This window comes from Oncorhynchus nerka, linkage group LG21 (genome assembly GCF_034236695.1).
Source record: "Oncorhynchus nerka isolate Pitt River linkage group LG21, Oner_Uvic_2.0, whole genome shotgun sequence".
In the NCBI taxonomy this organism is placed as follows: domain Eukaryota; kingdom Metazoa; phylum Chordata; class Actinopteri; order Salmoniformes; family Salmonidae; genus Oncorhynchus; species Oncorhynchus nerka.
In genome coordinates, this window is record NC_088416.1 from 6,361,856 (window position 1) to 6,384,794 (window position 22,939).

At 47.6% G+C, this 22,939-nt stretch overlaps 1 protein-coding gene across 1 annotated transcript in view; it reads left to right on the top strand.

Annotated features, from left to right (window-relative positions):
• Nucleotides 1-22,939, top strand: part of LOC115103718 (trinucleotide repeat-containing gene 6C protein-like) — a 65,894-nt gene that overhangs the window by 27,168 nt on the left and 15,787 nt on the right. Inside the window, 11 exon segments of the mRNA XM_029624600.2 lie at nucleotides 5,053-7,815; nucleotides 9,505-9,714; nucleotides 10,244-10,491; nucleotides 11,820-11,877; nucleotides 11,977-12,122; nucleotides 12,422-12,565; nucleotides 13,525-13,665; nucleotides 13,838-13,957; nucleotides 15,503-15,586; nucleotides 19,503-19,740; nucleotides 19,935-20,099. Of these exon segments, the coding sequence (XP_029480460.2) occupies nucleotides 5,053-7,815; nucleotides 9,505-9,714; nucleotides 10,244-10,491; nucleotides 11,820-11,877; nucleotides 11,977-12,122; nucleotides 12,422-12,565; nucleotides 13,525-13,665; nucleotides 13,838-13,957; nucleotides 15,503-15,586; nucleotides 19,503-19,740; nucleotides 19,935-20,099 (4,317 nt within the window).

The window sequence follows — 22,939 nt, forward strand, 5'->3', positions numbered from 1 at the left end:
GTGGTGACCACAGACCACTTCTCAGTTCCTATCCTTCCTGGCTGATGTTTTGGTCACTTTTGAATGCTGGCGGTGCTTTCACTCTAGTGGTAGCATGAGACTGAGTCTACAACCCACACAAGTGGCTCAGGTAGTGCAGCTCATCTAGGATGGCACATCAATGCGAGCTGTGGCAAGAAGGTTTGCTGTGTCTGTCAGCGTAGTGTCCAGAGCATGGCGGCGCTACCAGGAGACAGGCCAGTACATCAGGAGGCCGTAGGAGGGCAACAACCCAGAAGCAGGACCGCTACCTCCGCATTTGTGCAAGGAGGAGCACTGCCAGAGCCCTGCAAAATGACCTCCAACAGGCCACAAATGTGCATGTGTCTGCTCAAACGGTCAGAAACCGACTCCATGAGGGTGGTATGGAGGGCCCGACGTCCACAGGTGGGGGTTGTGCTTACTGCCCAACACTGTGCAGGACGTTTGGCATTTGCCAGAGAACACCAAGATTGGCAAATTCGCCACTGGCGCCCTGTGCTCTTCACAGATGAAAGCAGGTTCACACTGAGCACATGTGACAGACGTGACAGAATCTGGAGATGCTGTGGAGAACGTTCTGCTGCCTGCAACATCCTCCAGCATGACCGGTTTGGCGGTGGGTCAGTCATGGTTTGGGGTGGCATTTATTTGGGGGGCCGCACAGCCCTCCATGTGCTCGCCAGAGGTAGCCTGACTGCCATTAGGTACTGAGGTGAGATCCTCAGACCCCTTGTGAGACCATATGCTGGTGCTGTTGGCCCTGGGTTCCTCCTAATGCAAGACAATGCTAGACCTCATGTGGCTAGAGTGTGTCAGCAGTTCCTGCAAGAGGAAGGCATTGATGCTATGGACTGGCCCGCCCGTTCCCCAGACCTGAATCCAATTGAGCACATCTGGGACATCATGTCTCGCTCCATCCACCAACGCCACGTTGCACCACAGACTGTCCAGGAGTTGGCGGATGCTTTAGTCCAGGTCTGGGAGGAGATCACTCAAGAGACCATCCGCCACCTCATCAGGAGCATGCCCAGGTGTTGTAGGGAGGTATACAGGCACGTGGAGGCCACACACACTACCGAGCCTCATTTTGACTTGTTTTAAGGACATTACATCACAATAAGTTGGATCAGCCTGTAGTGTGGTTTTCCACTTTAATTTTGAGTGTGACTCCAAATCCAGACCTCCATGGGTTGATAAATTTGATTTCCATTGATAATTTTTGTGTGATTTTATTGTCAGCGCATTCAACTATGTAAAGAGAAAAGTATTTAATAGGAATATTTAATTCATTCAGATCTAGGATGTGTTATTTTAGTGTTCCCTTTATTTTTTTGAGCAGTGTATATGTATGCATGTATACACACACACACACACACACACACACCTAGCAGCCTTGCAGGTACATGGATTGACATTGTGGGTGTCAGCGAAACAATGAGCTTTTGTATGTTAGGTTAGCGGTTAGCTATCTCTGCGATTTGACTGAAAGGCAGGCAGGTGTACGGCACCAAAACAATGGCATTGAAACGGTGCCAAACCTACCAAAGCAAAATCCTGCCAAAGACACTGAATCTCTCTCACCCACACAGGGCTCTCTGTTGGAACGACTCCTAAAATATGCACGTCATGCAAAACCTCATTGGTTGTTGTGGGCGCTGGCCACTGACATTAGATGTTGTGTACTGACTTTGATGTGTTTGTTCTCGAAGGCCATGAGGAAGAGGTTGTGGTTCAATTGTGGGTTTAAGATGTTACATACCGGGACTATTTAAATCAATGGAGAGTTATGATCAATGTGGTATGGATATATGTATTCCTAAGTGAACAAAGCCATAGAAAAGTTGTCCCAAATGGCACCCTATTCCCTTTTTATAGTGCACTACTTTTGAACAGAGCATGTAGGTTGCTTACATAAGGATCCATGGTGTGCTTACATAAGGATCACTCAGCCTAATGCACTCTTTTGTTATATGGCTGGTCTGTCACTGTGCTTTGTGGGATGTGTCTTGGACGTGCAGCTCAGCTTGACCCTAGATGCCCCAGATGTTATTTTCTATTTTTAGTTTTGAAGGAGGGAGGGCGGAACTTAACAGCCGGCGGTGCGAGGGGCGGAACTTAACAGCCGGCGGTGCGAGGGGCGGAACCTAACAGTCGGCGAACTTGTTTTTTTTTCTCAAATGTAATAGGAGAAACTTTTAATGGGAGATCTTTTTCAAGTTGAAGTTAGGATTTGAGATGGGAATTTTGTGGTACCTCTGGTTACACTTTCTAGGAAGTGTAGAGCTGATTGCAGACTCTCTCTCGCTCTCTGTGTGTGTGTGTGTGTGTGCGCCTTTCTACACACACTGACGACCCTGTGTGATAAGGCAGTCTGAGAAGAGGAGATAAGTATGTTGAGGGGAAAATTGCATTTGGAGGGACTCGGAGGCGCGTTGCGCTGTATCTTAAGCCTAACCACACATCTGTCAGTCAGTGTGTCTCTCAAACGGAAGCAAGTCCCCCACCCACTATTTGACAGGATTGTTTTGACCATAGCTTTATCTGTGATGGATAAACTCCAGGCAATCATGCAAATCACGGAACGGTCTGATAGAATCCAGTGGACTCCAATAGCGAGCTAATTGAGAAGGTAAGAATCTCCATTTGAAATGGGGTGATGACCAAATATGACCCACCTCACTGTTTCACACTGTCTAAGGAAAGCCGGAGGCTATATGTTTTCTATATGTCTAAGACGACTTTGACATTGTAAATGCTTTTGTTTCATAGATAATATAGCTAGCAATGGGATACCATTTATTTTTGATAAAGCAATTGATGAGCTTATTGGATTTGTGAATTACAAAAACAAATAGATTATAAGAATACAGCCTTCAACAATGTGCAGTTTCATAACGTAAGCAGGGTTGAGGTCAATCTCATTTCTATTCAATCTGAATTGACTCGGATTGAAATGCAATTGGCCCCGACCCCGCGCTAAAGTCATGAAGACGAGTGGGAACAACCGTGTTCTTAGGTCCTCTCTGTAGATAAGACCAGTGGTTGGCTTTGCATGGTGGTTGGTGGATCAATACCTCCTCTCTTCTCTCCAGCAGCATTAATAAGGCCATTGATTACCTGCCTATTATTAGTTGTTACCGGGACTTGTTTTTCTCATCGGCGTTAATGAGTGTTTGTCTGTAGGCTGAGGCGATGTTCCACAGTGTGGGCTAGACTTATCTTGTTTTTCTCCTGCTTTTAGTATGAGGAAATATATTAAAATAAGCATTTGAAAGATACAATTGAAGAAAGCAGAGTAATGTGTGTACTCTGCAGTAGAGGTCGACCGATTATTGGATGACCAAAAAAGCCGATACCGACTAATCGGCCGTTTATTTTCTTCTTTTTTTCCCCCAATTTATTTTACCTTTATTTAACTAGGCAAGTCAATGACTGCCTAGGAACAGTGGGTTAACTGCCTGTTCAGGGGCAGAACTACATTTGGGATTTGAATAACTCTGGGATTTACAACAATACTGAATGAACACTTATTTTAACTTTAATATAATACATCAATAAAATCAATTTAGCCTCAAATAAGTAATGAAACATGTTCAATTTGGTAAAAATAATGCTGTGTTGAGGAAGAAAGTAAAAGTGCAATATGTGCCATGTAAGAAAGCTAATGTTTAAGTTCCTTGCTCAGAACATGAGAACATATGAAAGCTGGTGGTTCCTTTTAACATGAGTCTTCAATATTCCCAGGTAAGAAGTTTTAGGTTGTAGTTATTATAGGAATTATAGGACTATTTCCCTTTGACTATTGTATGTTCTTATAGGCACTTTAGTATCGCAAGTGTAACAATATAGCTTCCGTCCCTCTCCTGCTTGACGCACAACGAAGAGCTGCTGGCAAAACGCACGAAAGTGCTGTTTGAAAGAATGTTTACGTGCCTGCTTCTGCCAACCACCGCTCAGTCAGATACTTGTATGCGTGTACGCTCAGTCAGATTATATGCAACGCAGGACACGCTAGATAATATCTAGTAATATCATCAACCATGTGTAGTTAACTAGTGATTATGATTGATTGTTTTTATAAGACGTTTAATGCTAGCTAGCAACTTCACTTGGCTTACTGCATTTGCGTAACAGGCAGTCTCCTTGTGGGGTGCAACGAGAGAGAGGCAGGTCGTATAGTGTTGGACTAGTTATAACTGTAAGATTGCAAGATTGGCTCCCCCGAGCTGACAAGGTGAAAATGTGTCGTTTACCCACCATTCCTAGGCCGTCATTGAAAATAAGAATGTGTTCTTAACTGACTTGCCTAGTTAAATAAAGATTACATAAAGGTGAAAAAAAGACAAATGGCCAAATCGGTGCACAAAAATACCGATTTCCGATTGTTATGAAAACTTGAAATTAATTAATCGGTCGACCTCTACTCTGCAGTCTCCACAGTGTCAGTGTCGCTGGGTCTAGTGCTTTTTGGGGACCTGCTGGAGCGTAGGGAGCGATGGAGGAGGGAGCTATCTTGGTTTCATTCCAATAAGTGAGCAGCTTTCCACTTGGGCTTCCTTTCACAGCCACAGCTAGGGGAGACTGATGGGCCTCTCAGTTCAGGAGGAGACTGCGAGAGCAGGTGGGAGGAAAGGGAGAGGGTTCCATTTCACCCACTCACGTAGAGGGAGAGTAGGATGGAAGGAGGGTTAGGGGGAGTGAGTAGGAGAGGGAGGGCTCCTATCGCTCACCCAGCCACTCCACATCTGACTGCCCCAAAGAAGGAATATATGGATTTGCCATAGCTAATAGGATATGGGGCACGGTCTGCTGTACATTCTGATTAAGGCAGGCATCTGACTGGAGAACAGACCAGGAGAGCGTGACCGTCGCTCTCCTCTGACTGCTGCCATGTCGGATGGGAACAGTTTAACCAACCAAGGGGAAACAGTACAATGACTTCTTCTAGGAGCTGAGGGAGTTTATTACATGGTATTCTCTCACTCACACATATAAAATATTTATATATATCTTTCTCTTTTTCTCCTCCAGACCTGCCCTTCCAGAGTGGTCCTGGTGCCCAGTATGAGAATCCCCACTGGGGAGCCTTACCACCAGCCACTGACCGCAGCAGCAGCACCACCAGTAGTAGCTGGGATCAAGTGATCATCGACGGGAGCGACACCGAGGCCTGGCCCTCCATCAGTCGCAGCAGCGACAGCCGACCAGCGAATCCTTCAGAATGTGCCACAGCTGCTGACTGTACGAACCCAGAGACCAGCAGCAACATGAGCATAGCCGCGGGGGCTACTAGCCAGCAGGCCCACTACCCCTCTCTCAAAGCTAACGTCACTAACATGATGCAGCCTGGCGGTGGCCAGGGAGTTGGAGCCATCGGCAGCAGGGGCTGGGGAACCGGATCAGGCCCCATCACCATGGGCCCCACTGAGGGAGCCAAACCCGACGGTCTAGGACCCAACATGGGTCGGGGTGGAGGAGCATCCGGCTGGAACTCCCAGCCCAGTTTTAGCCTGAACCTGAACCCCAACGCCAACCCCTCGGCCTGGCCCGTGCTGGGGCAAGAGGGGGCTGGAGGTGGCCCCAACCCCGCCTCACTACCTCCCAACGGCAGCCTGGACAACGGTAGCCTGGTAGGGGACGAGAACAGCAGCAGCAGCACCTGGGGAGGCATGATGAGCCCTGACGCCCCGTCCTCCAATAAGAATGTATCTTTCAGCAGCATGGAACATCCCAACCTTAACACTGACGGACAAAACAGCCACCACACTAAGCAGCCACTCAGCCCCATCCACGGCCTGCCCGGCTGGGGAGGCCAGTCTCCTACAGAGTCCTCCCAGCTCAACGGAGACGCAGGGAGCTCCGTCTGGGGCAACGGAGACACCAAGACTTCCGCTGACTCCAAAAACTCAGGCTGGGACTCGGCACCCTCCGGAGGCATGTCCGGCTGGGGCCACTCTGGCAGCGGAGGAGGCGGGAGTGGCGGTGGAGAAGGAGGCTGGGGAGGAGATTGGGGGAAGCCCTCCAGCGGTGGAGGCGAGGCCAAAGGAGGCTGGGATTCCTCAGATGGCCCAGCCCAGGACCAGCAGGTAAGCTCCTGGGGCCAGCCAACCCCGGCCCCGACTAGTGAGGGTAGCGGAAGCGGCGGCAGCGAGGGGCGCTCCCACCGCAGGGACAGGACCGGCAGCGAGGACGGAGGCCCCCCTCCCCTGCCTCGGCAGGACCTGGACCCCCGGGTGCTCTGCAACACAGGCTGGGGCCAGACGCCCGTCCGCCAGCACACCTCCTGGGAGATGGAGGAGCAGCGCGCCGCCAACGAGAGGAAGACCAGCGAGATGAGGGGTGGTGCTGGAGGGGACACTTGGAAGGGCTCCAGCAGCCCCTCTTCCGGATCCCCACCGGACCCCCGGAACGGGGGAGCCAACCCCAACCTGGGACCATCTCAGAGGCCAGGCTCAGGGGGCTCCGGAGGCAAGAGCGAGGGCCCCTCAGGCTGGGGAGGACCTCCACCCTCAGGCTGGGGGGAGCAGCCTGTCAACAAGGCCCCCAACGGTTCTGTCAGTGGTTGGGGGGAGCCCATGGCCCAAGGCCACAACACCACAAACAATGGCCCCAAGAGTGGAGTTCAATCCTGGGGCGTCCCTGAGGGGAAGTCCTCCCCTACCTGGGATGAAGGGCCAACCAAGACCCAGCAGAACCAGTCCCAGAGCTGGGGAGAGGGTCCCAAGTCCTCCCACGGCTGGGGCTCTGGCCACGGAAGTGGCAGCCGTGGCTCCAATGGCTCCAACGGCTCCAATGGAGGAGAGTGGAGAGAACCGGCCGAGGTGAAGAAGAATGGATCCTCCAGCCACATGTGGGAAGGAGAAGGAGGAAATGGACGAGGAGGAGGAGGGTGGAAGGACAGCCCCAGAGGAGGTGGAGGAGGAAATGGGGGCGGCTGGGCGTCGAAGCCTGCCCCTGCTGTTGGAGGTGGTGGTTGGGTGGAGACCCAGCATCCCAACGGCCCAGCACCAGGATGGGGCTCCAAGCCCCAGGAAAGCCCCAACGGCCCGGCACCAGGATGGGGCTCCAAGCCCCAGGAAAGCCCCAACGGCCCAGCACCAGGATGGAGCTCCAAGCCCCAGGAAAGCCCCAACGGCCCAGCACCAGGATGGGGCTCCAAGCCCCAGGAAAGCACCAACGGCCCAGCACCAGGATGGGGCTCCAAGCCCCAGGAAAGCACCAACGGCCCAGCACCAGGATGGGGCTCCAAGCCCCAAGAAAGCCCCAACGGAAATAGTGGAGGTGTTGGAACAGGAGGAGGCAGCATGGGGTCCTGGGGCGGCCCTGCATCTGTAAGACAGAGTTCCAACCCCGGCTGGGGCCCGGGAAGCTCCGGAGCCAAACCCGACCCAGCGATGGAGCCCACCGGCTGGGAGGAACCCTCTCCTCCCTCCATCCGCCGCAAGATGGAGATCGATGACGGCACGTCCACATGGGGAGACCCCAGCGCCTACAACAAGACCGTGAATATGTGGGACCGCAACAACCCCACTGGAGGTAACGGTAACCAAGGCAACACCCCCACCCAGCCGCCGACCATTAAGAACAACGGAAGCATGGCCGTCAACAACAGCCACAACCACTCCTCCGTCCCCCCTAGCAACAACAATCACCACCACATGAACCACCACCACCCGCACCACGGACAGCCCCCGCCACACAGCCAGCACCACGGCAACAACAATGGATCCCCCAACACCGCCGCCCCGCACCAGGGCAGTGGACCCCAGGGCAGAACACCGATGGCCAACCCAGGTAAGAAACTGACCCCACTCACTTTTCTGAAATGTCTGTAAAAACAGGTTATTCTGCACCGCTGTAATGTATTGTGGTATTAGCCCTGTGATTCACCTATACTGGAAAGACTACAAGTGAGAGACTTGTGTCTGAGGAAATATCCAACGTTCAAGTATATATTTTGTCATTGAATATTGGTGCATTTCATCGTTTTTTTAAACAACAAATTGAGCGACATGGTTCAATTGTTTAAATTCCATTTTGTTTTGGGGTTTTCTGTGAGCTCAATGTGCACATTTTCTTTAGATATCAAACGGATGACACCCGAACTGTGCGACGTGTTAGGGAGTTTGGTCATTACCTACAATGACCATAATCCATTATGTGCCTACTTGTCCTGTCTGTTTCTTTTACACCTGCTACATAAGAGACCGAAGAATGTGTGATCAAGAGAGAGTTGCATAGCAAGGTCTCTCTACCTGAAAATGTGTGATCTAAGTGATTGATTGCTGCTATTCAGCAGTCATTATAGTATACCTTTATTTACTTTGAAGAACTACTAAAATAGTGGGTTTGTCAGACAGTATAGACAGCAGCTCTATAGAGATGAGATGATCACTTGGAATGAAATAATTGTCATCAAATAAAACCCATTTAATTAACACAAGTGAAATATTTGAGTAAAGTCATGTGAATGAAGGTTCATAAGCAGTTAATGGACAGTCACTACCATCATGGGACTTTTATTAATTGTTTTATTCTATGTTGCAGCATTCAACCCACATAATGCATAGTGCATTTATTGTTAAATTATTGGAATTGAAAATGTGTAGAGACCGAACCGACCTTAAAAAGCACTAATCGCTCAGCATTCTAGAACATGCACAGTGCCATGGCTTTTCAAGGCACCCCACTGCAAAGACAAACGCTTCAGTGAAAGCTGACTGTTCTCGCTGAAAGGTTATGGATGAGAGAGACCAGTGCCCCCTGCTGTTTATCTCTGTGTACAACCCCAGTAACCAGAGACTGATCAGCCAGGCTTGGCACACACTGCTCTGGTCTGCCTGCTCACAGTGCTCCTCGGTGGACTCAGCCAGCTCAGACAAGAGGGTCTGGGAGCTGGGCCAGGAGTTAAACAGTCACGGCCATCCTCCTCCTCCTCTGCCTCCTCTCGCCCTCTCTCTTGGCCGGACTCTTCTGTCGTAGGCTGAAAGCACTCTGACTATATATAGCAGCATCATGGCACCGCATCAACCTATGCTTGCGTCCAAAATGGCACCCTATTCCCTATATAGTGCACTACTTTTGGCCAGAGCCCAAAGGGCCTTGGTCAAAAGTAATGCACTATATAGGGAATAGGGTGCCATTTGGTACACCGCCATACTGCCCCTGATTAACATGTAACAACTTGGCTCACTGTTTTACAAGGAGGAAAAGCCTGAGGATTGAGAGTAGAACGGGCTGTAGTGCAAGTGAATGAATGGAAGCTAGCACACACTGTTCCTCAGTAGTTTTATGGTTCCATTTTCATCAGTAATGGAACCAGTTGGCTGGCAGTAAAACTAGACTGCCAGACTGCAACTGCTAACAATATGTCTGTTGATCATTGTTTGCTGGTCTTGTAAGTGAATATACTTGCAATAAAGTGACGCACACATCACTTTAAAGCATACATTTATAAATATGTCCTTCCCTCTCTTCTCCCAGGCTGGGGGGAGCTGCCCAGTGTCCAGCAGCCCAAGCCAGAAATGGCATGGGGGGAACCCGCTGGCCCCTCTCCTGCAGTGGACAACGGCACCTCTGCCTGGGGCAAACCCCCCGGTGTTCCTGGAGGCTGGGGCGATGGGGGGCACGAGCCCAATGGACCCTACAGGAGGGGCAACAACGGACCCTCTGGACCTGCACCCTGCAAGCCAGGTTAGGCCCACACGCCATGGTGTACAAACATGGTCAACACTCACTCATCAGTAAATAAAAAATACTCTATTGTGTTTGTAAGCACCTGAAAGCTTCTGTTAAAAGATTTGCTTTTCTAGATGTCTTGAAGAACACGGTGTCACTGCTATTTCTGCTATTGCATTACTTTTTATACTAGAAGGCAGACAAGAAAAGGAGGGACTTGTGTGACAATACTGGCACCAAGTGGTTGCATTCCAATTGCACGCAAAGGGGTTGCCCTTGATCTTTGCAAGCATTCAAAAGTCAAATCAAAGTGTATTAGTCACATGGTACAGTGAAATGCTTGCTTGTCTATGTGCTAAGGTTAGACTCGACTGCAGTATACTGGTACAGCAGAAACACAGATACTAAGGTTAGCTTGATACTACTGTTTGGGCACTACAGTCAGATTTCAATGAACCAGCTATATTATAACGAGGCACTTACTAAATCACTTTTACTTGGTATTCATATCCAGGACATTTACCCTGCACTGCTCCTCTTCCAGCCCCCAAATCTATGCAAGACTGCTGGGGAGGCGGGAGGGAGGAGGAGATGGGCATGTCTTCTGGCCAATGGGATGCTGACGCCGGAGACATGTGGAACAGCCCCGCCTCCCAGGAGAGCAGCACCTCCTGTAACTCGTGGGGCCAGCCGCCCAAGAAGGGCCCGCCCAAGGGCAAGATGGGTAACCAGCCAGACGAAGCCTGGATCATGAACCGTCTCATCAAGCAGCTCACGGACATGGGCTTCCCGGTATGAATGTGATTAGTTTTGCCATGTCAGAATTAGACCTGGGTTCAAATACTATTTGATATATTTCAACTACTTTTGCTCCAGCCTCCTGGAGTGCCGGGGGTGTAAGGTTTTGGGATAATTATTTTGTCCTTTAACCTCTTACCTCTACCTGGGACGCTTGCGTCCCAACTAGAGCTCTGGAAATGCAAATGCGCTACGCTAAATGCTAATAGTATTAGTTAAAACTCAAAAGTTCATTAAAATACACATGCAGGGTATCAAATTAAAGCTACACTCGTTGTGAATCCAGGCAACAAGTCAGATTTTTAAAATGCTTTTCGGCGACAGCATGAGAAGCTATTATCTGATAGCATGCACCAATACACTACAACAGAAAAGCACAGCAGGGGACGTAAACAAAATAATTAGCATTTCGGCGTTACACAAACCGCACAATAAAATAGAAAACAGTCATTACCTTTCACCATCTTCTTTGTTGGCACTCCTAGATGTCCCATAAACACTATTGGGTCTTTATTTCGATTAAATCGGGCCATATAAAGCCAAGATATCGTTATATGTAGACTGTGTGATAAACGAAAAAAACAGCGATTTCACAACGTAACGTCATTTTTTAAAATTCAAAAAGTAGACGATAAACTTTCACAAAACACTTCGAAATACGTTTGTAATGCTACTTTAGGTATTAGTAAACGTTAATAAGCGATAAAAATCATCCGTAGGCGATGTACATATCATTAGCTGTCGTCTTGGAAAAAATTTCAGGAGAGAGCTCTTCCGGAATGATCTGGGCGGAGACCGGAGGTACGTCGTGCCCCTCTTTCGGTTCAACCAAGAATCAAAGAGGATTAAATTCACAATGCTGTGGGAGTTGAATGCTCGGTCTTATCTAATTCGGCTCACTGTTAACAATTGCTGGAAGTGGCGCAAGGATATTTATTTCCATTTTCTGTGATCAGGTTTTCCTGCGCTTTCGGATGTAACGCACGTTATGTAATAGCCACAGTCGTGATTTAACCAGTTTTAAAAACGTCTGAGGGTTTCCTATACACACATTCTAACCATATGAACGTACTATATTCCTGGCATGAGTAGCAGGGCGCTGAAATGTTGCGCGATTTTAACAAAATGTTCAAAAAAGTAGAGGGTAGGAGCAACTAGTTAAACCAGGCAATTTCAGTCAAGCACAGATATGAAGTATTTGAAATGATTTCAAATTGTTTCAGAATCCACACATTTAAATGTATGTATCAAGCATGTAGTCAGTGTATTGTATAGTTGAAGTTGTCACTGACTGGGTGTCTCGTGTTGCCATTGTGTTACAGAGGGATCCTGCCGAGGAGGCTCTGAAGAGCAACGACATGAACCTGGACCAGGCCATGAGTAGGTTTTCCCTGTGTGTGTGTGTGGGCGCACATCTACGTGTGTTTCTGCTTGTTGCTGTGTATGCGCATTCCATATTTATCTGACCTCTCTCCCAAGGCGCTTTGTTGGAGAAGAAGACTGAACTGGACAAGCGGGGCATGGGCATGTCGGACTACAACAACGGGATGAACAAGCCGTTGGGTTGCCGTCCCCAGGCCCTCTCCAAAGACCCCTCCTCGGACCGCAGCCCATTCCTAGACAAGGTACTATATGGATGCCACTAGCATTGTATCAGGAATCGACAGCCGTCATGTCCAATAGAAAGACAGCTAGTGAAAGACATGTCCATTGACGAAGGATTAAACCACAAACGCACGTGCCTATGAATGGTGAAAATACAGGGGTCTTGTTTCAGTCCCACCTTTTCTTATTACCGCGATTGGGATTACGAGAAGTTGACAGTGTCCTTTGTAAAGCGTGCCATACACAAACAAAAGTGATTAATTTAACTGAAATGATTTACTGACTGACTGATCTTGTCTCCCCTCCTCCCTGCCTCCAGGACGGTGGTCTGTCAGACGACGCCCCCCCCTCACCGTTTCTGCCTTCTCCCGTCAGCCTGAAGCTCCCCCTGATTAACAACCTTCAGCCTGGGCTGGCCCTGGGCTCCCCGGGGCTCAACATGCACAACTTGAACAACAGACAGGTAAGGGGGGGGGTGAAACTCATGCGCTGTACCTCAGTCTCGTAATGAGGTAGCCCTTCCTGCGATTAGTGTCACCCTCGGCCCTATGATGGCTAACGGTTAAGACGTTGGTTCAGGTCCCGTCTGTGACACACACACACACACAAATAGATGTATACATAACCACAAACACATTTAGTGTAGATAAGTATACAGTAGCACATACACAACCACACACACGTGCTTACATGACAATCTCTCACACACACACACACTTCATGAACCCATTGCCAGGAGCTGGAGAATAGAGGGGCCTCGATATGCGACACTAAATGGAAAACACTTTGAACGTAGTTGAGAATTCCATTCAGCTCTCCACCACTCTCTCAAGGGTCGTTATGTCCGTAACCTTGCCTGCGGAGCCCATTGAAATGGCATAGTTTTTGTATCATCAACTTTACAGAAAGGAGCTGCCATAGAAATACGAGTCCTTTATAGAACATAAGAGTCCTTGAAAGCCCAACAAAGCACTGTAACTCTGTCATAACAGTATTGAATTGAACAACTTCTTGTCTGACACTGAACATAATTCTCTTTACTACATAAGTCCCATTTTCCTTTATTGGCATATTGCTGGGGGCATTTAAAGAGCACTATCATTTAATCACAATCACCATTTAATCCAACTGAATGCACTCCAAATGTGCCAGTTTCTCCAGTATTGGTCAGTGGTTCAATGCGGTAGACCTTAGGTTTTCAACTATTTTCTTTCAAATGGACCCTGGATGATTTGGGAAGTGGTGGAGAAATAGCTTGTCTTTATTTGTGGTTTCTCTGAGACTGTGTGAGCCAGAGTTGTGTATTGTGAGGGACATCCTATTCATCGACTGTCTGGAGAGAATGAGTGGATTGAGTGATTGCCATGTCAACCCTTATTGACATTTAGTCATTTCCTCTCTCGTGTTTGTGTGTGTGTCTAGATGCAGAGTGGAATGTTGGGCAGTAGTGGAGCAGCACTATCCCGGGCCATGCAGCAGCCGCCTCCTCAGCCGTCAGTGCCGCCTCTCGGCTCCTCCCAGCCTAATCTACGCGCTCAAGTGCCTCAGTTTCTCACCCCTCAGGTACACACACACACACACACACTATGCCTCAGCCAAGTTTCTCTCCGTTCACACACACCATGTTTTCTGTCCCCCAGCCCCAGGCTCTCTCCATGACTGCTTTGCTCTGTTGTTTTAAGATATTTTGAGATGTTCTGAACAACTCTCATCTGTCTCCTTGTCCTCCCTCCAGGTTCAAGCACAGCTCTTGCAGTTTGCCGCAAAAAACATTGGTCTGAACCCTGCACTTTTAACCTCACCAATAAACCCTCAACAAATGACCCTGTTGTACCAACTTCAGCAACTGCAAATGGTGAGTACAAGCCAAGGGCCCCTGTCTGCATTAGAAACAGGGTTCGTTCTAACTGAACCAGACTGGATGGGCGTGTCTGCATTAGAAACAGGGTTCGTTCTAACTGAACCAGACCGGATAAACCTGTCTGCATTAGAAACAGGGTTCGTTCTAACTGAACCATACTGGATGGGCCTGTCTGCATTAGAAACAGGGTTTGTTCTAACTGAACCAGACCGGATAAACCTGTCTGCATTAGAAACAGGGTTCGTACTCCCAGAACCAGGCAGGATGGGCCTGTCTGCATTAGAAACAGGGTTCATACTCCCAGAACCAGGCAGGATGAGCCTGTCTGCAATAGAAACGGGGTTCGTACTCCCAGAACCAGGCAGGATGCTGCCTGTCTGCATTAGAAACAGGGTTCGTACTCCCAAAACCAGGCAGGATGAGCCTGTCTGCATTAGAAACAGGGTTCATACTCCCAGAACCAGGCAGGATGCTGCCTGTCTGCATTAGAAACAGGGTTCGTACTCCCAGAACCAGGCAGGATGAGCCTGTCTGCATTAGAAACAGGGTTCATACTCCCAGAACCAGGCAGGATGGGCCTGTCTGCATTAGAAACAGGGTTTGTTCTAACCGAACCAGACCGGATGGGCCTGTCTGCATTAGAAACAGGGTTCGTACTCCCAGAACCAGGCAGGATGGGCCTGTCTCCATTAGAAACAGGGTTTGTTCTAACCGAACCAGACCGGATGGGCCTGTCTGCATTAGAAACAGGGTTCGTACTCCCAGAACCAGGCAGGATGGGCCTGTCTCCATTAGAAACAGGGTTTGTTCTAACCGAACCAGACCGGATGGGCCTGTCTGCATTAGAAACAGGGTTCGTACTCCCAGAACCAGGCAGGATGGGCCTGTCTGCGTTAGAAACAGGGTTTGTTCTAATTGAACCAGACAGGATGGGCCTGCCTGCATTAGAAACAGGGTTCGTACTCAACGAACCAGACAAGATGGGCCTGTCTGCATTAGAAATAGGGTTTGTTCTAACCGAACCAGACCGGATGGGCCTGTCTGCATTAGAAACAGGGTTCGTACTCCCAGAACCAGGCAGGATGGGCCTGTCTGCGTTAGAAACAGGGTTTGTTCTAACTGAACCAGACAGGATAGGCCTGTCTGCATTAGAAACAGGGTTCGTACTCACCGAACCAGACAAGATGGGCCTGTCTGCATTAGAAATAGGGTTCGTACTCACCGAACCAGACAGGATGGGCCTGTCTGCATTAGAAACAGGGTTCGTACTCACCGAACCAGACAGGATGGGCCTGTCTGCATTAGAAACAGGGTTCGTACTCACCGAACCAGACAGGATGGGCCTGTCTGCATTAGAAACAGGGTTCATCCTAACTGACCCAGACAGGATGGGCTATTCTTGTATTTTTTATGGACACCCTCAGGGGTACCCCAGAGTCTTTTGGATAAGGTGATGACCCTTTCTCTCTTTCTCTTCGTCTCCCTCTGCCTTTCGCTCTCTTGCATTGACTCTTTCCGTCTCTCTTTCTCTGTTTCTAGGCGTACCAGCGTTTACAAATCCAGCAGCAGATGATGCAAGCTCAGCGCAACGTCTCCGGTCCCATCAGACAACAAGAGCAGCAAGTAAGAGGCCCCTGTTTCAACCCCTATACATTCTCATCACTGTGTGACCCTCTGGGTCGTTCCATTTGATTACGATCACTTTTTGATTTTGAACTTAATTTTCCATACATATTTGCCCATGGTACAAGTGGTCAGAAAGTGAGAAGATGGAGGTGCTCAAAGTTGACCCATTTTGCATACCCTACCTACATCCATGTCTTAATCACTGGAAAAGATAAACCGTTGAGCGTGATATCATTTAAAAGCTTACAAACTATTTTATCATTTCAAGAGAAAATGTCAAGTAATATAAAAAAATGACATCCTTTAATGTTGTTTATCTAAAACCTCATAACCTCGTTTGATTATATATATATATATTTTTTTCGCGTTTTTGTTCTTGCATTTCGGGCATATGTTGTAGCTTAGACGCGATATGACGTCATCTGAGTTTTTTTTGTTGTGCTCGCAATCGATTGAGACAGCATGCTCTTGAAATCGAGGTGTGTCATTTCAATCCTAGAAACAGAATGGACATATAACCCTTCAAACCGGTGCATTTGAATTGAAATGTTTACTTCCAATTGCTCCGACAAAGATGTCCACCCACCATTGAATGTCAACATAAAATAAATAATAGAACAGACATTTATCTCTGTTTCCTATGGAAGACTTAAAGTATAATGTAAAACAACTGATATATCCCATTCAAGTCAACATTCTGATGTGTGGACCTGCTACCATTTTGAAAGTTGACATTTTAAAATGTATTCCCATTTCAGAACATCCACCCTGTGTTGAAGAGCATGGTGTCTCAACCAATGGCAGGCACAACTCAAACACCAAAGATAATATCAAAATCGGGTCTAAGCTACACCATCTGCAAAAATAATCAGCGTGCACAGTTTTTGATCATTGACAAAGTTAGAAATGACGATTTAAAGAATCTATAATATCGTAGATATGTGCTATAAATTGTATTGTTTACTTAGTGTTGAACTCGACCGGATATGCTGACTTAAAGTTGCGTGTGAGTCAGGGGAAATGTGTTTGTCAAAAGCACCTCCAGTACCTCAAACTTGCTATTTCTCTAGAATGTATGGAGAAGTGGTTACAGAAGTTGGTTGCTTGTGTGGTTGGATCCTTTCCTTCTTTTTTCTTGCAAATTGAGAACTTCTGTAAAATAATCTGAAGACACTAAATTGGGGCCATGGCAGTCAATTGCAAAACATTCTGACAGTATTTCTGTTTTGTATTCTCAACTCACCATCACATACTTTTAATGTGGGGCTATGAGTCAATTACAAGTGAGTCTGACATAAGATAAATGATGTCACCACCACTAATGACATAGGTGTGCTTGATGCATGTCGCGTCTGCGCTTCTCAAAGTCGAGGGGTGTGGTCCACAGTGCGCACCTCATCTCTCCTGTCACATCCAACCTGGATCGATATTTGTTTTTAAATGCAGACGAACGCACTGAATGGGCGTACTATGAGTTTTAATTCTTGGAGGGAGACGACACGGTATTCCTTTTGAGTCAGGAACCGAAACTCCTCAATAGTGACCCGTGAGTGCGTTGTCTGCAACATACGGTCACATCGACTGCATGGCCAGGCACGACTCCTACACCATCATTAAGTTTGCAGACGACACAACAATGGTAGGCCTGATCACCGACAACGACGAGACAGCCTATAGGGGGGAAGTCAGAGACCTGGCCGGGTGGTGCCAGAATAACATCCCTCAACGTGATCAAGACAAAGGAGATGATTGTGGACTACAGGAAAAGGAGGACCAAGGACGCCCTCATTCTCATCGACGGGGCTGTAGTGGAGCAGGTTGAGCGCTTCAGGTTCAAACAAACTATCATGGTCCAAACACACCAAGACAGTTGTGAAGAGGGCACGACAAAGCCTATTCCCCTTCAGGAAACTAAAAAGATTTGTCATGGGTCCTGAGATCCTAAAAAGGTTCTACAGCTGCAACATCGACAGCATCACTGCCTGGTATGGCAAGTGCTCAGCCTCTGACCGCAAGGCACTACAAATCAAATCAAATGTATTTATAAAGCCCTTCGTACATCAGCTGACATCTCAAAGTGCTGTACTGAAACTCAGCCTAAAACCCCAAACAGCAAGCAATGCAGGTGTAGAAGTACGGTGGCTAGGAAAAACTCCATAGAAAGGCCAAAACCTAGGAAGAAACCTAGAGAGGAGCCAGGCTATGAGGGGTGGCCAGTCCTCTTCTGGCTGTGCCGGGTAGAGATGTTCAAATGTTCATAAATGACCAGCATGGGCAAATAATAATAATCACAGTAGTTGTCGAGGGTGCAGCAAGTCAGCACCTCAGGAGTAAATGTCAGTTGGCTTTTCATAGCTGATCATTAAGAGTATCTCTACCACTCCTGCTGTCTCTAGAGAGTTGAAAACAGCAGGTCTGGGACAGGTAGTTGAAACTGGAGCAGCAGCACTACAGAGGGTAGTGAGTACGGCCCAGTACATCACCGGGGCTAAGCTGCATGCCATCCAGGACCTCTACACCAGGCGGTGTCAGAGGAAGGCCCTAAAAATTGTCAAAGACCCCAGCCACCCCAGTCACTGTTCTCTCTACTACCGCATGGCAAGCGGTACTGGAGTGCCAAGTCTATGACAAAAAGGTTTTCAACAGTTTTTACCCCCAAGCCATAAGTCTCCTGAATAGGTCATCAAATGGCTACCTGGATGTGTGCCCCCCAATCCATCTTTTTACGCTGCTGCTACTCTGTTCATCATATATGCATAGTCACTTTAACCAGATCTACAGGTACATACTCCCTCAATCAGCCTGACTAACCGGTGTCTGTATGTAGCCTCGCTACTGTATATAGCCGGTCTTTTTACTGTTTTATTTCTTTACCTACCTATTGTTCACCTAATACCTTTTTTGTGCTATTGGTTAGAGCCTGTAAGTAAGCATTGTATTCAGCGCACGTGACAAACTTTGATTTGACATCGCAGCTCGGTCAGCTGTTCCATTTCACTTACCGACCCATCAACTGATCCAGGATCACAAACGGATTTAGCTGATTTGGTCACTCATCTGTATCCTTTTTTTCCCTATTTGCCCTGCATGATTGCTTTCAGTTTCCCAAATATGTCTGTTACATAGGCAAGGAGACATGTTTAATTTTCAGCTAAGTCTGTTTTTGTTTGTTTGTTTTTTTTTTTACATCCATTGCCAATGACAATTCCTCTCGATTAAAAAAAAAAATCTTTCCCACACTCCCCCTCGATAACCACCAAGCCTCGGTTTGAAATGGAACATTGTCATGCTCTGATCTCATATCGCCGCAAAAGTTTGGGAACAGGCGTGCGCGATGTAGTTTACAGTCGAAGTTACCTGCTGCGTATCGGAGTTCTGCACTCTTGCTGCCAGTTGCTTTCGGTGTACCTATTATAACTCATTGGGTGTATCATACAATGCGTCCATATGGTAGAGGGAAACTCATTCATAACTAGAGTGGAATCCGTTTTTCGTCAATATAGCCACGCTGAACATCACCTGTGCTGTTTCATGCTCGGGAATCGTGAGACCGAACAATATGTCCTCGTGTATAGCATCCCCTGACAAAAGTCAATGCACCTCGGCCCTCAAAGCTAACGTCCATTTGGAGAGAATAAAGTGGAGAGTGAGTCTTTCAGTCAGTTTCCTCTTGATTGCTAACTATAGCATCAATTCAGTGGTATCCATTTTCATAGACCCCTAGTTTGGGAACCGCCTGCACTAAAGGCAGTCTTTTCCCACCAGATAAGTGACTGTTGATGAGGTGCTGCTTGTAGGAGTCATGCCACGGTCTGTTGGTCTTGGTCATTGTAACCTTATGCCCTCACTCTTTCTCTCTCCTTTGTCCCCCTCTTTCTCCTGTTCTGTTTCTTTCTCAATCCCCCCCCTCCAGGTTGCACGTACAATCAATAACATGCAGCAGCAGATCCAACAGCACCAGCGTCAGCTGTACCAGGCCCTGCTGATGAAGCAGCAGCCCCCCGGCTCCCACTCCTCCTCAGGCCTGCACCCCGGCCAAGGCAAATCAGCCCTGGACTCGTTCCCAGGCCACCCCCAGGCACCTGGCCTCTCCGACCTGCACACCAAAGAGCCGCAGTCTTCTCCCAACTCCTACAGCCCCTACCCCCTCTGTGAGTCCAGCACTCACACTGTCACTCACACACGCACTCCTTCAGCCCCTACGCTCTCTCTACATCTCTCACAAACAAGCTGTTTGTATAACTAGTAAGCCTTAAATACGTCAGTATAAGTCCCTGCAATGTCTTTTACCGATCTGGTTTGTGTTGAGCTGTGTATTCAATGTTAGATGTTTTCTCTCTCTTAGCTGGACTCAATCCAAACATGAATGTAAACTGCATGGAGGTGGGGGGCCTGTCCATGAAGGAGCCTCCCCAGCCCCAGTCCCGTCTGTCCCAGTGGACCCACTCCAACTCCATGGACAGCCTCTCTGGAAACTCCTCCCACATGGAGCCCAACCTCAATAAGCACGGTAGGAGGAACATTAGGAACTTTGAAGTCTCATTTAAATTCTGTTGTTCCTTCGGGGGGTGGGGGCAATAAATAAACATATACACGCTGTCAAACAAGAAATCAATCTATTAGTCATCTCGGTAGAAAAATGGGGTTTTCTGCTCACTTAGTCGATTTTCTTCCCCAACATAGTGACTTATTTGACTCGCTCTGAATAACATTAACGTATTTCACACCAACTCTCTCACCAGCCAACAGACATTCTCTGGGTTTCTTTCACACGGTTTTGCATTCACAACAGACACGTTAACACTGGAAATTGAACGTGTGAGCCACAAACACCGCCTCCCCTAACCTCTCCCACTGTGGCGCGAGCAACAAGCTGCTGTTCTGCCCTTATAGTAATCAACCTGTACCAGTAAACAGGGGTTGTTATTACTCGAAGGCTTTTGTATGTTTCCACATATCTCAGTGATGAAACGGTGTGGGACATCTCAACTGGAAGTATTCAGTATGAAATCAATGGTTTCTCTTTAGTGTCTGACATTTAAAATTACTTTTTAAATGCATTTCTATTTCTCAAGTGATGTCTCACGTTGATATTCATCTGGATCTATCCTTGCGACCCAGTGTTCAGTGTTTTGCCCTCCATACTCCACTAAGAGCAACACTGACAACCACTCTTACTTTGCCATGTTTTTAAGCCTTTATGATTGAGACATCTATATACATTACCAGTCAAAAGTTTGGACACACCTACTCATTCAAGGGTTTTTCTTTATTTTTACTCTTTTCTACATTGTAGAATTATTGTGAAGACAAACTATGAAATAACACATGGAATCATGTAGCAACAAAGTGTTACCAATCAATATATTTGAGTTTGTTGAGAGTACCCACCCTTTGCCTTGATGACAACTTTGCACACGCTTGGCATTCTCTCAACCAGCTTCACCTGGAATGCTTTTCCAACCGTCTTGAAGGAGTTCCCACATATGCTGAGCACTTGTTGGCTGCTTTTCCTTCACTCTGCGGTCCAAATCATCCCAAACCATCTCAATTGAGTTGAGGTCAGGTCATCTGATGCAGCACTGCATCATTCTCCTCCTTGGTCAAATAGCCCTTACACAGCCTGGAGGTGTGTTGTCATTGTAGTAGGTAGAATGATGCCGGGGTGATGGTTTTACGTGCTCCTAACCAACTGTGCTATTTTGATCTGTTTTTTTTGCATTTAACTTACCTATTTTGTACATAATGTTGCTGCTATCATCTCTTATGACCGAAAAATAACTTCTGGACATCATAACAGCTGTATTCTTTAACATGTCCGATGCAAAGGATATACTGCTTTCTCGGCAGCAAGCCCAAATCCCTGTCATTTGCTCGAAGAAAAGCCTGAGAAAAGGGGGGAGGAGTTCCGGCAGCCTTCTGAGAATTCATAAGCGAGTGAGCAAACCCCCCACTGCCATCCCGTTCTATTGGCCAACGTGCAATCATTGGAAAATAAAATCAATGACCTACGATCAAGATTATCCTACTAACGGGACAGTAAAAACTAATGTTTCATTGAGTCGTGGCTGAACGACGACATGGATAATATAGAGCTGGCGGGATTTTGCATGCACCGGCAGGACAAGAGGCTATGATATGAGCCTTCAACGGTTTCTCCCCTTATCAGTACTGTCACATGTGATAGTTTTCCCTGTACTCAGCCCCTCCTAAGCTTTATTATGGCATACCTCATGTCTCTTCTGTAAATAATGTTCCTATAACAATGTTCAAAGTTTACTGCAGACTCCCAACACTATCTACCAAGTGTTCTCATCTATATTATTCCTAGCCGTCTATTTATCACCACAAAACGAAGCTGGCACTAAGACCGCTCTCAACCAACTGTATAAGACGATAAGCAAACAAGAAAATGCTCATCCAGAAGCGGCGCTCCTTGTGGCCGGGGACATTAATGCAGGCAAACTTAAATGTCACGTGCAACCAGAGGGGGAAAAACTCGACCACCTTTACTCCACACACAGAGATGGATACAAAGCTCTACCCCGCCCTCCCATTTGGCAAATCTGACCATAATTCTATCCTTCGGTTTACAAACAAAAACTAAAGCAGGAAGTACCAGTGACTCGCTCAATACGGAAGTGGTCAGATGACGCTGATGCTACGCTATAGGACTGTTTTGCTAGCACCGACTGGAATACGTTCCGGGATTCATCCAATGGCATTGAGGAGTACACCACCTCAGTCATCGGCTTAATCAATAAGTGCATTGACGACGTCGTCTCCACAGTTGACCGTACGTACATCCCAACCAGAAGCCATGGATTACAGGCAACAGATGAGCTAAATGCCTACTTATGCTTGCTTTGAGGGAAGTAACACTGAAGTATGCATGAGAGCACCAGCTGTTCTGGACGACTGTGTGATAACACTCTCGGTAGTGATGTGAGCAAGACCTTTAAACAGGTCATTTTCACAAACGCGGAGCCGGACGGATTACCAGGACGCGTACTCAAAACATGCGTGGACCAACTGGCAAGTTCACTGCCATTTTCAACCTCTCCCTGACAGTCTGTAAAACCTACATGTTTCAAGCAGACCACCATAGTCCCTGTACCCATGGAAGTGAAGGTAACCTGCCTAAATAATTACCGCCCCGTAGCACTCATGTCGTTAGCCATGAAGTGCTATGAAAGGCTGGACATGGTTCACATCAACAGCATCCTCCCGGATACCCTAGACCCACTCCAATTTACATACCTCCCCAACAGATCCACAGATGACGCAATCTCAATTGCACTCCACACTGCCCTTTCCCACCTGGACTAAAGGAACACCTATGTGAGCGTG